The sequence below is a fragment of the Cherax quadricarinatus genome, chromosome 95 (assembly GCF_038502225.1).
Source record: "Cherax quadricarinatus isolate ZL_2023a chromosome 95, ASM3850222v1, whole genome shotgun sequence".
Lineage (NCBI taxonomy): Eukaryota > Metazoa > Arthropoda > Malacostraca > Decapoda > Parastacidae > Cherax > Cherax quadricarinatus.
Genome location: NC_091386.1, coordinates 3,060,422 through 3,078,895, shown reverse-complemented (window position 1 = coordinate 3,078,895; position 18,474 = coordinate 3,060,422). Strand labels below are relative to the sequence as shown.

The following is an 18,474-nucleotide window of genomic DNA, read 5'->3' as shown; positions in this document are numbered from 1 at the left end:
TGTTTGTAAGTCGAGTAGCACCTGTGTAGGTATAGGAGGGCCCTGTTTGTAAGTCGAGTAGCACCTGTGTAGGTATAGGAGGGGCCTGTTTGTAAGTCGAGTAGCACCTGTGTAGGTATAGGAGGGCCCTGTTTGTAAGTCGAGTAGCACCTGTGTAGGTATAGGAGGGCCCTGTTTGTAAGTCGAGTAGCACCTGTGTAGGTATAGGAGGGCCCTGTTTGTAAGTCGAGTAGCACCTGTGTAGGTATAGGAGGGCCCTGTTTGTAACTCGAGTAGCACCTGTGTAGGTATAGGAGGGCCCTGTTTGTAAGTCGAGTAGCACCTGTGTAGGTATAGGAGGGGCCTGTTTGTAAGTCGAGTAGCACCTGTGTAGGTATAGGAGGGCCCTGTTTGTAAGTCGAGTAGCACCTGTGTAGGTATAGGAGGGCCCTGTTTGTAAGTCGAGTAGCACCTGTGTAGGTATAGGAGGGCCCTGTTTGTAAGTCGAGTAGCACCTGTGTAGGTATAGGAGGGCCCTGTTTGTAAGTCGAGTAGCACCTGTGTAGGTATAGGAGGGCCCTGTTTGTAAGTCGAGTAGCACCTGTGTAGGTATAGGAGGGCCCTGTTTGTAAGTCGAGTAGCACCTGTGTAGGTATAGGAGGGGCCTGTTTGTAAGTCGAGTAGCACCTGTGTAGGTATAGGAGGGCCCTGTTTGTAAGTCGAGTAGCACCTGTGTAGGTATAGGAGGGCCCTGTTTGTAAGTCGAGTAGCACCTGTGTAGGTATAGGAGGGCCCTGTTTGTAAGTCGAGTAGCACCTGTGTAGGTATAGGAGGGCCCTGTTTGTAAGTCGAGTAGCACCTGTGTAGGTATAGGAGGTCCCTGTTTGTAAGTCGAGTAGCACCTGTGTAGGTATAGGAGGGCCCTGTTTTACACCACTTAACTTTACAGCTCATGCAGTGATTTTCAGTTATAGTCATTCTTCATTGATTCAGTTATAGTCATTCTTCATTGATTCAGTTATAGTCATTCTTCATTGATTCAGTTATAGTCATTCTTCATTGATTCAGACTTTCTACAATAAATATGTTCACTCACTATAAGCTAAATACAAAAATATTTTAAGTAATGCATTTTTTAGGCCTAGCTCTGTTGCTCACTTTATATATGATAGTATAAACATGTTATCAAGCTTTTTATATATACAGTGGACCCCTGGTTTACGATATTTTATTCCAGAAGTATGTTCAGGTGCCGTTACCGAATGAATTTGTTCCCATAAGGAATATTGTGAATTAGATTAGTCGGTTTCAGACCCCCAAAAATACACGTACAAAAGCACTTACATAAATACACTTACATAATTGGTCGCATTGGAAGCTGATCGTAAGCTGGGGGTCCACTGTATATTTGAAAGTTAAAAAAAAAAAAGGCTACATTTCACTTTACAGCGATTTCCACTTTACATCAGTAGCCCGGAACATAACCTGCTGTATAAGCAAGACCCTCCTGTACTGTGCTTCCTACCTACCCTTCAGCGTATTGATACTATACGTTCTGCCTCCAGAACTCAACATGACTCGCGAAATCGTAATGACACAATTGCAAACAAACTTGCATTTGTGGACACAGTGGTGCCTATGCTAACCTTCCTATGGTGTAGAAATGTGCCTAGTTGGACGAATCTTATTGAAGCTAGCTGGCCCAGTGGCTAACGCAACTGTCTGGAGTTTTGAGACACTCTGACCGCGGGTTCAAATCCCGCCCGTGGTATGATTTCCAGAACTCAAGTTTGGGTCTTGGTTTCCTAGAATTCCTTCATAGATATTACCTTTTTCACACTTAACATTTTAAACCCCAACAATTTCTTTCTCTAACACACTTGATCAGCATGCTGTTATCCATGTTAAGATCTCTCCTGTGACACAGCTTGTTCCTTCAGTTTGCTAAGTAATCATTTGTGTAGCACTGTGTTAAAAGCCTTCTTACCTCTTCAAGGGGGGCTCCTTGGCGTGGTGCAGAGGCTCTTGGTCTGAGGAATTAGACCTGTCGGTCTCCTTCCTCAGACCGAACCTAATTACCCCCCAATCCCCCCTTCCCTATCCCATCCTCCCCTTTTTCCTTTCCTCCTCCTCTTCCCCGCCCCTCCCTTTAACCATTCCTCTTTTTGGCCTTTGGGATTTTTCACATAGGCGCACTAGTTCCTAGGTAGGGGAAAGGGTACTGGGGTCCATCCCATTCCGTTGAGGTTCTTGGCGGTGGCGTAGTTTGCCATGGAATCTGGATCGCCTGGGGATGTCCCGAACCCTCTCCGGTATCCCGGAGGGTGGCTTTGGGTGTATTTCGGGCGACGGGTGTATCTCTGGAAGCCACCTTTCGGATTCCTGGGTGGTGGCCGAAGGAGCTATGCTTTGTGGCGGATATCCGGCCGCCCTCTCTTTTGTCCACCGAGGTAGCTCGGCAGATGTGAGGTTGCTATCCCGGATTGCTGGTTTACTGGCATGAAGGGTAGGGTATGGCACGGGTTCCATGCTGCATCTGCGCTACTTGCGGTGCTGAGGTCCTCTTGGGCGCGGAGGGAGATTTCTGGCCCTTTCATTCCTCCTAGGAACTATTCCTCCCTGGTCCCCCCTTTTTTTATTCTTTTTTTTTTCTTTTCTTTCTTTTTTTTCTTAAAAACAAAAAGAAAGAGGTAACCTAACCATGGAGTACCCGATCCATGACCCCGCTACCCCTGGGCTCCTTATTGTTACTGCACCCCGTTCTGACCTCACCTTGTCTTTTGGTCACTCTTCGGACACTCCTAAGGCCCCTGTACCTCTTGCTGGTGCTGTTTCGTCACCCGCTTCAGGTGCCGGGGTTTCGACTGACTCCTTTGATTTGTCTGACCTCCATTCTCCTTTGACTATGCTTCCGGCCTCTCCCTCTATGGTGCAACCATTTTTGAATCGCCAGCCCATTCCACGTCGGATCAACTCTGGTCCCACTTCTAAACGCCAACAACAATCTCCTGATGATGTTACTTCGTTACCTTCCCATTCTACTCGGAAAAGACCGACACGTCATGCACTCCCTCTCCACACTCAGTTTCGGACCACACAATGGACTAAATTCTTTACTTTAAGACCGACTTCTTCTACTGCCTATCTTTCCGACCATAGTATTGGCAAAGCGCTCCTACTCCATGTTGGTAGAGAGATTTCCTTTCATGCTCCTAAGAGTGGTACGGGCATCATCACAGCCCAGAATGCTACCCAAGCTCATTATTTTTCTCTTTCACATATCGATACTATTCCTATCACTCTCGAAAGACATCATTCCCTCAATTCTTGTAGTGGTACTGTCATTCTGCCCCATACCATAGTCCATCAGAATTTCCAGACATGTGGCAATGACATTCTCGAATAGCTGGAACTCCAAGATCTCCCAATTCTCAAGGTAGACACTTACATTCTTCCTGCCCACGGGCGGAGACGATACCCTTGCAATGTGGCTCGTTTAACTTTTGACAGCCGTGAACTCCCATCCTCTGTTTATGTAGCAGGACATCGGTTACAAGTTCGAAAGGTGATCCCTACACCGCAACAGTGTAGAAATTGCTGGCGATTTGGCCACCCAGCAAAATATTGCAGATCTATAGCCGAATGCCCAGTCTGTGGTGCCGATGACCATTCTAATACGTCTTGCAGTCGACCTCCCTCTTGCCTTAATTGTCATGAGGCTCACCCTTCGTACTCTCGCCGTTACCAGGTCCACTTGAATGAGCGGGAAATTCATTGCCTCAAAGAGGCAGAAAGTCTCCCTTATGCTATAGCGGTTTCTCATCTCCGCCTTCAAGGGAGACTACCCCGTGTTTCTTATTCTCGTGTTTCAAAACGTCCCCCCCACTTCTGGGGTCCCATCTTCTGCAGCCTCCTCTGCGGTTGCCAGTCCCATAGTCACTCCTATATCTAATTCTTTTGCTGTCCTGGGCTCAGACGTCCCTACTTCAACACCTCAGTCTGTTCTCACTTCTTCGTGTTCTCCCTCACAAACCCCAATCGTCCCTCTACTTCTCAGAAGTCCAAAAAATCTCCTTTAACCCCTCCTTCCCTTCATCCACCTCCACACTTTACCTTCCCGGTCTCTGTACCTGGGTCTTCCCCTTTCACTGGCTCTGTTAAAAGTGTGGAGGTTCATCCTCCTCCTCGTACTGTGCCTTCCTCCCCTGTCCCCTCCCAAGTTTCTTCCTCTTCTGCCACCTCCCAGGTTTCTGCCTCTTCTGTCCCCTCCCACACTTCTCCAGTTCCCTCCACCCTTTCGCCCCCCCACCCATTACAGCTTCGATCTTTACACAAACTCCTCCTCCTGCCATCTCCAATATTGTCTCCCACACGACGTCTTTGAACTCCGAAACACTTGAAGCAATCTCTGAATATATTGCAGAGACCAAACCATCAATGGACACTGATCCACCCTCTGTTCCTTCTCTTTCCTCTTCTCCATCTGCGCAACTCCTTTCTTCACAGCGCACCGTTCCTTCGCTGCTTGAACGTTTTCCGCTGCCACCGCATGTGGACTTTTCTAACCCCTCTAGTCCGTAAGTACTCTTCTTGCGGATTTCTAGTATCTTTATCGTTGCTAATCATGGCCTATTTACAGTGTAATATACGCGGCCTCAGGGGTAATTGGGGTGAGCTTCAGACGTTGCTCTCCCAATTTTCCCCTGTTGGTGTTTGCTTACAAGAACCAAAATTACACTCTGCTGTTATCTATCCCATCTCAGGCTATAATTTATTGTATTCTTCGGATCCTTTTCCTGATGGGACCTTTAACGAAAGTGCCCTTCTTCTACGCACTGATATTCCGTACCATCAGCTATTTGTTCGTACTTCGCTGCATTACACAGCAGCCCGTATCCACCTGCATAGGTGGTATGCACACTATTCTTTGTATCTCTCACCTTCTCGAGCATTATCTATTCCGGATATTGCCTTTCTTGTTTCGTCATTACCGCCACCACTTCTGTTGCTTGGCAATTTTAATGCCCATCATTTTCTCTGGGGGGGGGGGGTTTACCTGGAGAGAGTCTCACTGGGAGTCCTGTGGCATTCAGCTAGAGGCTTTTATTGCTTCCCACCCCCTCTATGTTTTAAATACAGGTACTCACACCCATTTTGATACTCGTACTCATACTCTCTCTTGCATCGATCTCTCAGTCTGCTCTTCCTCTGCTGCACTAGACTTCACCTAGTCTCTTCTCCCGGATTTACATGACAGCGATCATTTTCCAATCATTCTTACTTCCCCTCCATATTCACCACCAATTCGTAACCCACGCTGGCAGTCTGATCAGGCAAATTTGGAACTTTACTCACAACTAACCGTTTTTAGTGAGGTTCCTTCTTCGTCCTCCATTGATGAGCTTTTACACCTCTTCTCGTCCTCAGTTTTACCCACAGCTTCTCATTCTATACCCCAAACCTCGGGCAAGCATTCTCAGAAATGCGTGCCTTGGTGGTCTCCTGCTTGTGCTCGTGCAGTACGTTTGAAATGTGCTGCGTGGGGCAGGTACCGGTATAATAGAACCACTGAGAGACTTCTTGATTTTAAGCAGAAGTGTGCGATCGCTCGCCGTGTCATCCGTGACGCTAAACGCACTTGCTGGCGAGATTATGTCTCCACCATCACCTCTGCTTCCTCTATGAGTGCAGTCTGGAAAAAAGTACGGAAACTGAGTGGTAAATATTCTCCTGACCCGGCTCCTGTTCTGCGGGTTGCCGGTGTTGATATAGCAAACCCTCTAGATGTTGCCATTGAAATTGGCAATCATCTGGTCCGTATTTCTCTGGGGCTCCATCTCTGCCCCTCGTTTCTTTCCTCAAAGTCTGCCAGAGAGTTAGCACCCTTGGACTTTTCTTCTCTCAGAGAAGAACAGTATAATGTGCCTTTTACACTTCAGGAACTGGAGGCAACACTCTCAGCTTGCCGATCATCGACAGCTGGGCCCGACGACATTCATATTCGTATGTTACAACATTTACATCAGTCAGCCCTTGCAGTCCTCTTACGCCTTTTCAATCTTATTTGGTCACAAGGAGTTCTTCCACAGCTGTGGAAATCTGCCATTGTTCTCCCTTTCCGCAAACCGGGTACTACGGGACATGAAGCCTCCCACTATCGTCCCATCGCTCTTACCAGTGCAGTTTGCAAAGTGATGGAACGTCTGGTAAATAGACGTTTAATGTGGTATTTAGAGACACACAACAGTCTCTCCACTCGTCAATATGGCTTTCGTAAGGGCCGTTCTACCATAGACCCCTTACTACGTTTGGATACGTATGTTCGTAATGCCTTTGCGAATAACCACTCAGTTATTGCCATATTTTTTGACCTTGAGAAGGCATATGACACAACTTGGAGGTATAATATTTTGGCCCAAGCCCACTCCTTAGGCCTCCGAGGCAATCTACCATCTTTCCTTAAGAACTTTTTAACTGACAGACATTTCCGTGTTCGAGTCAATAATGTGCTCTCCCCGGACTTTGTCCAAGCTGAAGGTGTCCCTCAGGGATGTGTTCTGAGCACAACACTTTTTCTCCTTGCTATAAATGATTTGGCCTCTGTTCTTCCATCCAATATTTGGTCATCACTCTATGTAGATGACTTCGCTATTGCTTGTGCAGGCGCTGACTGTCACCTCATTACAGTTTCTCTCCAGCATACGGTCGACCGTGTTTCCAATTGGGCCACCACGCATGGGTTTAAATTTTCCAGTACCAAAACTCGCCAAATTACTTTCACTAGACGCTCTGTCATCTCCGATCATCCTTTGTACCTCTATGGCTCCCGTATCCCTGAACGTGATACAGTCAGGTTTCTAGGCCTTCTCTTTGACCGTAGGTTATCCTGGAAACCCCACATTACCTCTCTAAAGGCAACTTGTCACAGCCGGCTGAACCTTCTTAAAACCCTTGCTCATCTTTCATGGGGAGCTGATCGTCGAACTCTCCTTCGCCTACATTCAGCCCTCATTTTATCAAAACTCGATTATGGTGACCAGATCTATTCAGCGGCCTCTCCTGCTACTCTCTCTAGCCTTAACCCCATCCATCACCAAGGATTACGTTTATGCCTTGGTGCTTTTCGCTCTTCCCCTGTTGAGAGCCTCTATGCAGAAGCGAATGTTCCATCCTTGTCTGATCGCCGTGATGCCCATTGCCTTCGCTACTATGTGCGCTCTCACGATCTCCGCAATCCTTCCATTTATAGAATGGTCACTGATATTAGTAGACATTCTTTATTTGTTCGCCGCCCCTGTTTGCTCCGTCCCTTCTCTCTTCGCCTACATTCGCTCTTGTCTTCCCTTCAGTTACCGCCTTTATATGTTCATGTAGCATCTCACTTTTCCCTACCCCCCTGGGAAGTTCCAGCTGTTCGGGTCTGTTCTTTCTCACTCCCTTGCTCGAAAGCCCAACTGCCTACGGTGGCTTCCCGCTCTCTTTTTCTTGACCACTTCCACTCTCATTCTCATGCCATCGCCGTGTACACAGATGGCTCTAAATCTTCTGACGGCGTCGGATTCGCAGCAGTGTTTCCGGACAGCGTCGTGCGAGGGCATTTACTATCTTCGGCTAGCATTTTTACTGCTGAATTGTATGCCATTCTTGCAGCACTTATTCGTATCGCATCTATGCCTGTGTCATCATTTGTGGTTATCTCAGACTCCCTTAGTGCTCTACAGGCTATACAGAAATTTGATACACCTCACCCCCTAGTTCTCCGTATCCAACTTTGGCTACACCGTATCTCTACCAAGCATAAAGATATTGTTTTTTGTTGGGTCCCTGGTCATGTTGACGTACAGGGCAATGAACAGGCAGACACTGCTGCGCGGTCAGCAGTACATGACCTACCAATTTCATATAGAGGTGTTCCATTTCCGGACTATTTTGCTGTAATAGCTACCCACCTTCACACCCGTTGGCAACAACGTTGGTCTGCTCTGCTCAATAACAAACTTTGTTCTATTAAACCGAGTATAGGTTACTGGCCGTCTTCTTGTCACCAGTGTCGAGGTTGGGAGACTACTCTCTCCCGCCTTCGCATTGGCCATACTCGTCTTACTCATGGATATCTCATGGAGAGGCGCCCTGCTCCTCTCTGTGAGAATTGTCAGGTTCCATTATCGGTCAGCCACATTCTGTTAGACTGCCCACTTTATCAACGAGCACGCAGAATTTACCTCCAACGTCGTCTTCGCTCCGCTGCTCTCTCTTTACCTTCCCTTCTCGCTGATGGACCCACCTTTCATCCGGACTCTCTCATTGACTTTTTGACAACAACTGATTTACTTCATAAACTCTGATGATACCTTCAGCCCTTTCTGCCTCAATCTCTTGCTACCCTCTACCCCCACACTATCCCCTGCCACGCTGTTTTCTGTAACCTACTAATCATCCCTCTCGCCTTCTGCCGCCAGATACCCTCGCTTCCTTCCCTACCCTGCAATGCTGTATAGCCTTGTGGCTTAGCGTTTCTTTTTGATTATAATAATAATAATAATTTAGAAATCCGTGTCATGAGTGTATGGCAGTTTGATATTTGTATTGGCAGATGGATTTTTTTTTTTTTTTTTTTTTTTTTTATATACTGGCTGCCATCCACTGAGGTAGGGTGACCCTAAAAAGAGGAAACACATTCATCACCATTCATTCAATTGCTGTCTTTCCAGAAACTTGCTGAAATCACAGTTTAGATGAACTTTCGAATTGCACAATCCTCACCTCTAATTTAGGGCTGGTTGTAGATTTTTAGTGGCAGGTCATTCATTATTTGCATTTGTGGCAGCATTCATTAGTGGCAGGTCATTCATTATCTGCATTTGCAGGATAATCTTGACATCTATGTAAATCTAATGAATTTAATTGATTTTGTTTCTGCTTTTTTTTTTCTTTATCGTTTGGCATTTTTATGTATGAGATTCATTAATTTTTATTATTTTTCATTGCTGAGTTGAGAGGATGGCCTTGTAGGGAGGGAACATTTAGGGTTCTTGATAATCTTTGCTGGAGTGATTCCTTATATTCTTAGAGACCTAACTCAGGAACCCCTTTCAGAGTGGGTGCCTTGATACTAATGAATGAATCTTGATTCAAGGAATTGGAATTGCCACTCTCTGGGTCAAACCATGATTACCTCCAATTTCCCAGGCACTGTGTGACCCCTTGGGGATTTAGCTCCTCACCATGAATACTCACAATAATAAAAAAAATTGTGAATCAAGTGTGTAGTATGCCAAACTTCCTGACCATTACTTTATAAGTGAACATTTATTAGCCCCCTAACTTCAATACTTTAAGTACCCTTATGCTTATCCTTTACCCATGGCCTTGTATTTCCCTCTAGAGAAACCAAATTCTCTCCTACAGATAGTTGTCATCCTATTGCTGTACAGTACTTTTTCTTATGTATTGACCATTTCTCAGCAAGGTAGGATAACCCAAGAAAAGAAGTACTTTGCCCTCACTCATTCAATAACTGTCATGCCAGAAGTATTCCCAGTGTTTCAGTTTACCGAGGAGTTGTATTCCCAGTGTTTCAGTTTACCGAGGAGTTGTATTCCCAGTGTTTCAGTTTACCGAGGAGTTGTATTCCCAGTGTTTCAGTTTACCGAGGAGTTGTATTCCCAGTGTTTCAGTTTACCGAGGAGTTGTATTCTCAGTGTTTCAGTTTACCGAGGAGTTGTATTCTCAGTGTTTCAGTTTACCGAGGAGTTGTATTCTCAGTGTTTCAGTTTACCGAGGAGTTGTATTCCCAGTGTTTCAGTTTACCGAGGAGTTGTATTCCCAGTGTTTCAGTTTACCGAGGAGTTGTATTCCCAGTGTTTCAGTTTACTGAGGAGTTGTATTCCCAGTGTTTCAGTTTACCGAGGAGTTGTATTCCCAGTGTTTCAGTTTACCAAGGAGTTGTATTCCCAGTGCTTCAGTTTACCAAGGAGTTGTATTCCCAGTGTTTCAGTTTACCAAGGAGTTGTATTCCCAGTGCTTCAGTTTACCGAGGAGTTGTATTCACAGTGTTTCAGTTTACCAAGGAGTTGTATTCCCAGTGCTTCAGTTTACCGAGGAGTTGTATTCACAGTGTTTCAGTTTACCAAGGAGTTGTATTCCCAGTGCTTCAGTTTACCAAGGAGTTGTATTCGCAGTGTTTGACACTATGACTTGAGTTATAGTTCTGATAAATATTTCAGCTTGACCATGAATCATTTGTAACCTTGAAATTATTAACCTATAGAACACAGTAATATAAAAGACAGTGTTCGTAAATGCAGACTGGCATTTATTAAACAATTATTTTGTCATTAATGTGTGTGTGTTGGACTTCATTATAAAGTGTGGATCATCATACCTCATGCACTCACAACCTGATGATTTCAGTATGCAGACACTCCTCACTTAACGACCGAGTTTTGTTCCTAAGAGTAGGTCGGTGAGCGAACTGGTCATTAAGCGAGGAGTATACTGTACTGGGTTTGTGTCAACCGTCTTTAGATATTGTTTTAATGCCACCTTTGCACCATTTATAACATTTTTAGTATATTTTAAAATTTATACAATAGTGTATTGTATATTATAATAAACAGAAAAGAGGAAATCAGCTCCAATATACATTACTTAGGTTTGCATACTGGTCGGAGAACTGATCGTAAATCCAAGCAGTTATAAAACAGGTTAATTGAGGAGTGTCTGTACTGTACTGTCGTTTCACTGTCTCGACCAATTTTATGAAGTCTTTGGCGTATGTGGTTTGACTTGGACAAAGTTTTAGCATATATGAATATTTTCTATCAAGTTTTGTCTCTCGTGGCACCTTGCCACACTGTCCCCTAGTAAACCATTGTTTTGATTATTAATCAAATCCAGTTGTCTTGCTGATGTTGATATTCGTTTTCCAGGCACACTATAAAATCTCGAGTGTTGGAACAAAATCAGTACTTAACCCTTAAACGGTCCAAACAAATCGACATTCAAATTCGTAGCTACAAAAGTAGATCTACTTTTTTTACATATTTTCAAATATAACAAAAAAAAAATGTAGATAGAAGTTTTTTTTACACGTTTTCAAATGTAAAACAAAGAAGATTACATTTTTTTACATACTTTCAGATGCTGAAAAAACGTATATATACGTTTGGACCGTTTAAGGGTTAAACTTCTTAGTTAATTGAAAAGCTTTGCTGCAGAGAATCCATATTGAACTAACACAGTACTGTACATCAGACTTACTTTGGCTCATAATATGTTCCATTTATTAGTAGTTCTTAAGATATAATTATAATTTATTACTTTATCAATAGATACATGAATTTATATAATCATTTTGTCTTAATAATTTTCAACAGAAGTTGAAAACAGTGTCGGCAGCAGAAAAATGTGCGGCGGCAACCCAGATGCGATAGGGCGCATGTTGGCCTTTGGGAAAGAGGTTCAACACATGAGCCAGGTTCTGCGGAGAGAATTAGGCAAGAACGATCACAACAAGAAAATACTTCAAGTAAGTTAAGTGAACAGTTATCCCAGTTTCCCTTTTTACCACAGCATTTTCAAGTGGCAAGTGGTTTTTTATAATTTGATGTGCTGTTGGAGTGTGAGCAAAGTAACATTTATGAAGGGATTCAGGGAAACTGGTTAGCCAGACTTGAGTCCTGGAGGTGGGAAGTGCAGTGCCTGCACTCTGAAGGAGAGGCATTAATATGTTGCAGTGATGAAGTAAAAGCAAAAGCAGTGATAATGTGTGAGTGTGGTGAAAGTGTTGAATGATGATGAAAGTATTTTCTTTTTGGGGATTTTCTTTCTTTTTTGGGTCACCCTGCCTCGGTGGGAGACGACCGACTTGTTGAAAAAAAAAAAAATGAAGTAAATGATGATGAAAGTGTTTCTCCTTCGAGTCACCCTGATTTGGTGGGAAACGGCTGATGTGTTAATACAGTGGACCCCCGCTTTATGATCACCTCCCAATGCGACCAATTATGTAAGTGTATTTATGTAAGTGCGTTTGTACGTGTATGTTTGGAGGTCTGAAATGGACTAATCTAATTCACAATTTTCCTTATGGGAACAAATTCATTCAGTACTGGCACCTGAACATACTTCTGGAATGAAATATCGTAAACCGGGGGTCCACTGTATATAATAATTTAACCCTTTCAGGGTCTAGAGGCCAAATTTCAGTGTCCAAGAATTTTCAAAAAATAATTTTGCTATTTTTTCTTATGAAATGGTAGAGAATCTTTTTCTGAAGGTAATAAAAGAAAAAGTACGAAATTTGATGGAAAATTGACGAAATTATGCTCTCGCGAATTTTGATGTGTCAGGGATATTTACACATCAGTGATTTTGCCGACTTTGACTCCCATTTTAGGCCAATTACATTATTCCAGTCGACTAAATTCTTAGCTATTTCACTAGTATTACTTCTATTCGATTGAGCACAAGAATTTGCCAGGTCAACTGTTTCAACTACAAAATAAAGTGATCGGAAATTGTTAATTTGCCCAATTTAATACAAAGTTCAAAATACAGTGGACCCCCGATTAACGATCTTTTTTCATTCCAGAAGTATGCTCAGGTACCAGTACTGACCGAATTTGTTCCCATAAGGAATATTGTGAAGTAGATTAGTCCATTTCAAACCCCCAAACATACACGTACAAACGCACTTACATAAATACACTTACATAATTGGTCGCATTGGGAGGTGGTCGTTAAGCGGGGGTCCACTGTATTCCAGTTTCAAAATAGGGTCCAGAATAAACAATGCAGACATTCCTGGAACTAAACTAACATTTCCTCTGTTCATTAGTTACATTTTCAGGCTTTACAAATGAATTCGATTTTGATTTTTTATTCACATAATGAATTTTTATTCAAACCAAAAAATAGAAGATTTACTGTTATGCAATATTGTAATAATTGTATAAATAATATCACCACATTTGTGAACGTATATTAGACCCACCAGCAGGCATGTATTAGACGTGCGAGGTCATTTGTTTACTCTTGAACATCGGCAAAAATTTAACATTTCTGCTATTTTGAGCTCAATTCCAAGCCATTTACAGTACTTAAACCAATCAAATTCATCTCTGTTTCTGTAATATATCTTCCATTCTATCAAATGAGACCAAGAAATCGCAAATACAACTACAAAAAACATACAGAAAAACACTGCAAAGTCGCTGTTTTAATCGAAAGTTACGGTCTGTTTTTTTCTCTTATTATGCACTATGTGCTGCAGGATTTGTTTTATGTGGTGCACACATACCACATAGATGTATTCTCTCATATCTAGGCCAAAATTTACCGCTCACAGCTTATCAGAGTGAACTGAGCTCATGGCGTAGATCTACAGTTTGGACCCTCAACGTAAAGCCGTAGATCTACGGCACGGACCCTCAAAGGGTTAAATAAAGAGCTTTGAATAGCTGCTTTATTGTTTAGTTTCATGGTAGTAATGGGGCATATGACTCATGGGAGTTTAATGATTTCTTGTGATTATAATAATTAAGATTGGGTTTGATTGGTGTCAGTGGGTACGGGAGTTATTTCTTGGGTAGCTTGAGGTAGAGGTCGTTTTGATAAGGACCTGCCTTGCATGGGCCAGTAGGCCTTCTGCAGTGTTCCTCCATTCTTATGTTCTTATTTTTTTGATGTAGGATCAAGAGTGCATGTACTTAAGACCATCATTATTGAGTATATTCTGGTGCTGGGACCTTAGTCCCAGCATTGGTATATCAAAAGTATTAGTCACTTCAGAGGTCCTAGGTGTATGCTTTTGTCGTTTCATCTATACATTGTCAGTATCATTATACCTTCTACCTTTATTTAATGATGATAACCCTAATATTGATATATAAAAGGATGTCTTGATATCTTGTATTAATATTTTGAAATCATTTCAGGATGCTTTTAGTCTTCTAGCATACAATGACCCTTGGAATAGTCCTGTTGGTTGGCAGTTAGATCCATTACAACGGGAACCTGTATGTCAGTCTTTAAATTCTGCAATTTTAGGTATGTATTGAAGCGTGACATGTGGAGTGCAAGTTTCAGGTAAGTGAGATTGCATGAACTTGCTCTGTAATGACATTGCTGAAAGTCACTAATTAATGATTAGTCTTAAATTTGAGCACAAATGTTTTCTGTGACTCACTACAGTATCTGAAACTTGAGTACAAATGTATTCTTACTGATTAAAGAATTATGATAACTTAAACTTTAATGCAAATGGATTTTGTTTGACTTAAGAATGTATTATTTTTGATTGAAGAATTAACAGTACCCTAAACTTGAGCACAAATGGATTCTGTTGCTGTGGTTGTTGAACTTACCCAACAGAGGAAACAGAACATTTGGAAGTCAGTGCCAGTTGTTGGTTTGGAACTTATAAGTTATGGGGGAGCTTAGACGCAAAGCTAGCATGCGTGAGACATCATTACTGATAAAAAGCAACATAGACAAATATGATTTCAAGGTGATTTGCTATAACCCCTACCTTATCACTGTATATTACTAGGAAAATAATTTTATCCTTGTATTTTGACCCATCTTATAATTTCCAGAGTCTCATCACTTGCCAAGAAGACCCCCTCTAGAGATCTGTGTGGCGCACACAAAGCAGCTGATCAGTCTGATGTCCCGTTCGGGTATTGGGTCGTGTGCCTTCGCCAGCGTAGATTCTTTACTCGGCAGCCAACAGTGACACTCCCTTTGTGGGCCCTTAGCTACTCTCTCAGGGGCCACCAAGCCACTTATCTCATGTTTTGGACTGAATTCCACAACATATTTTAAAGTCTGCTTGGCAAAGTCCATATCACAAGCAGTCAGTGATGTTTTTGAGGGACATACCCAATCAAATTGCTGATAAAAATAGCTCAAGTGCATCTTTTACAAGTTAAACTCGGTTGACACCATGGAATTCGGGACGTTTTATCTTGCTCTGGAGTCAGGGAAATGCTTCATTAACCTCAAGTGAATTAAGAAGGAATAATTTCTTCGATACGCTCAAGGTTTATTGTACATAGGTTTAATTATTTCCTTTAATTGTAGCCCACCATCAAGCTTGCTCATGGTGATGAGGCAAGCTGCTATGAGCATTAAAAACATTTTCTGCAAGGTTGATGAGGTATATTGACCCTTATTGGAAAACTAAATGCTACAGGTCATGTTGCCATTAATACTTTTCTGTATTTTAATTGTGGGAGTGTGAATCATTTCCTTGACAAAGGAAGCAATCATTGTAGATCTCTAAATCAGAAAGTGGAATGTTGACTTTATTTTTTACAGATGTTCAATTAAGTTATTCCACACAGTTGTGATGCCATTGTGTGACGTGCAGTATTGGTTACGAGTACTGTATTTAGTTACGAGCAAATGAATGCAAGGTGAATACATGCATCTTGGTTATGCCTTTGTTAGTTCTCATATTTATTGTATTTCCTTTTGCAGCATTTTATTTTCTTTGGAAAGGCAACTATGGTAGTCTTGAGTTTTATCATGACATTGAAAATACATCAAAAATAAATGCACCATAAATGCCAAGGCATCAGGTGGAGACTGTGTGGGCAGCCTGAGGTCACTTTCACATTATAATTTAGGACGGGTTATGTGCAAAACAAAAATATAAAGCGGCATTCTCTCTCTTGCACCTGTATAGTTGTGAAGCATTGTTTAAATATGTACTATTTCACAGATCAATGGTCAAAATCTAAATTTGTTTTTAGTTACATGTGGTTTTCAGTCTGGTAGCGTGCAGCTCGGCAGAAATGCTTGCCAGTCACTGAGGGCAAACCCATTCTGTAAGGCATGAAATCTTGTTTCCTTGGTTATAAATTTTATAAAAGGGTCATTAGCACACATCTTTGTGTAAACACAGCAGAAAGTGGCTTGTTTGCACTAGTATATTCTCAATTGGAGCTTAACCTTTTATTCATTTTCATTTTACAACAGTTCTCAGCCAAAGTTGCTGAACAAGCAACCAGTCGTGGTTAAAGTAACCTGCTCACAAAACCATGGGGGTTGCAGCTCTCTCTTGTAGATGCTTTTAAAATTGAAGTGAAAAATATGAACAATATTGCATAGAATTTAGGACTGTGGTAAGTGTAAATTTAATTTGCTTTGTGATAACAAGGATAACTGAAGTGACGAAACGGTTAAGGAATTACTATTGTGTATGTATGAGTGAGCAGGTTTTCCTATACAGGATAACCCTATTCATACAGCACTATATATGGCACCAGTCGTCCTTCCCTTACGCAACTGTTGTACAAGAATGGTGGAGCAGCAGTCAAAGCACCAAACATAATAAACAATGGCTCAATTGATAGCCAACAAAAATGCGGAATACTGTAAAGATGTGCTGTATATGCGGGGGCCTCCGTATTGGCCACTGCTGTTTGGTTTATTGAATGTGAATTAGGAGGTTTCACCTGATGCACTCAGTCCTTCACTTCTGCACTATGATCACATACATTTGTCAACTTAAATTCACAAAGGAGAATAGTCCTCCTTTCCTGATAAGTAATAAAAATCTGTCTAGGTAATGAGTCTTTTACAATATACACACAAACACACAACCAAAATAATAACTCAACTCTTCTTGAGGAAAGCTGGGAATTATTATTTGTAAGTCATAATAATAGTAACTGATTTTGCAAATGCTCACATATTAACCTGCAAGACCAGAGAGTTTTAACTCTGATGTTGAGTTTATTCTGCGGTGAAGCTGAATCAGAGACAAGAATGAACCTTTTGTTTAACAGTGATTTGCTTTCAGCGGAGATTTTTAAGCACCAACAGAGCTCCATTGATAAGGAAATTCTGTCAGTAAAAGATTAACTCTGCCCATGTGTCTGATTCTTTGTTTTTCAGCCTCTGCAAAACATGTGTCTGATTCTTTGTTTTTCAGCCTCTGCAAAACATGTGTCTGATTCTTTGTTTTTCAGCCTCTGCAAAACATGTGTCTGATTCTTTGTTTTTCAGCCTCTGCAAAACATGTGTCTGATTCTTTGTTTTTCAGCCTCTGCAAAACATGTGTCTGATCCTTCGTTTTTCAGCCTCTGCAAAACATGTGTCTGATCCTTCGTTTTTCAGCCTCTGCAAAACATTGCATTCAGTGAAGATTTTGTGTTGTGGTGCCTCTTATTCTCTAACCTTGTGCAAGTCCGTCTTGGTGTTGCCATTCTCTTTTGAAATTGGGTCAGTGATATATTTTGGAATATTAACGTTAAATAACATTTCTGTCTCCCTAAAAGGTGCTCATTACTTTATTTTAGTTAGATTACACCCTCAGACTTTAAGAGTACAAGGTGTGCAAGCTTCATCAGCCATAGAGTTTGACAGTAACAAGGTATTGTATACTAATTATTGCCTCCTGGCTGAAAGTAACAAGTAGCGAATGATATACAAATTTGAATGAAGAATCACGAGTCTAATAGAGTAGGGTTATATTAGGGTAATTATAACAGAAAGATAATTTATTGGTTATATTTTGAGGAAGAGGAATTTGTGTGGATGATGGCGTGCCTGTACTTGAGCAAGATTGATTATATATGACTTGGAAGGGGTTTGTTATTGTTGCAGAATGATGTTCTTCATTATGATGCATGCAGGTTGTTGAGAATGGATGCCAAATCATGTTTAAATATTTTTTTTATTGCTGTAAACATTACTGAAGTATATAGAGTATAGCTAACCAAATTTGATGAGGTTAACCAGTTTTTTTCTTATAAATTAGTGAATATCCATTGCTTCCTGCTGTCAGTGCTTGTGATGATGATGATGATGAGTGCATTTTAAAAACCATATTGTTAACTTTTAGTAGTTTTCCTCCCAGTAAATCACAAGCTTTACACATTATAAGTTTTATTTAGAAGATTTCCTTTGTTTTTAAAAAAAAAGCGGAAATTCATTTTCATCCAAAATTAGAGCCTATATAATAGACTGCCAACAAATATAATACAGAACTCAAATAACTAATTGACACTGTACCTAAAAAATCTATTTACAGTACACATAACTCACGTAAAAATGCTGTTGTAATGTTAATGCATTTTTCAGTATTTTCAATATTGCCATTACAGATACATAGTCTTTGATAAACAAATTATGTAATAGCAAGGATTAACTTGAACAAATACATGATATAAAAAGATTACGTTGTTTGTCTAACCTCACAGAAAATTGCGATAAATTTCTGGAATAAATGTATGTAGACGCTTACAAAGAAAGTGATTGTGTGAATGATGGTGTAAGTGTTTCTTTTTTGGGTCACCCTGCCTCAGTGGGAGATGGCTGGCATGTTAAAAAAGAAAGGTTATTAATAGGGTTATATTTGTTCAGATCTGTAATGTCGGCATGCCTCTGGCAAGACGGTAGTGGCGTGAGTGGCGGTGAAAGTGTTTCTTCTTTTTTGGGTCTCCCTACCCTGGTGGGAGACAGTTGGTGTGTTAAAACAAAAAG

At 41.5% G+C, this 18,474-nt stretch overlaps 1 protein-coding gene across 4 annotated transcripts in view; it reads left to right on the top strand.

The window, feature by feature from the left end:
* Positions 1–18,166, top strand: part of RanBPM (Ran-binding protein M) — a 124,591-nt gene extending 106,425 nt beyond the window's left edge. For all 4 annotated transcript variants that reach the window (XM_053798766.2, XM_070104879.1, XM_053798765.2 and 1 more), the window contains 3 exons: positions 11,358–11,509; positions 13,917–14,028; positions 14,577–18,166. In XM_053798766.2, the coding sequence (XP_053654741.2) occupies positions 11,358–11,509; positions 13,917–14,028; positions 14,577–14,716 (404 nt within the window). In that variant the 3' untranslated portion in view covers positions 14,717–18,166. The remainder of the gene's footprint in view (positions 1–11,357; positions 11,510–13,916; positions 14,029–14,576) is intronic.
* The last annotated feature ends 308 nt before the right edge of the window (positions 18,167–18,474 follow it).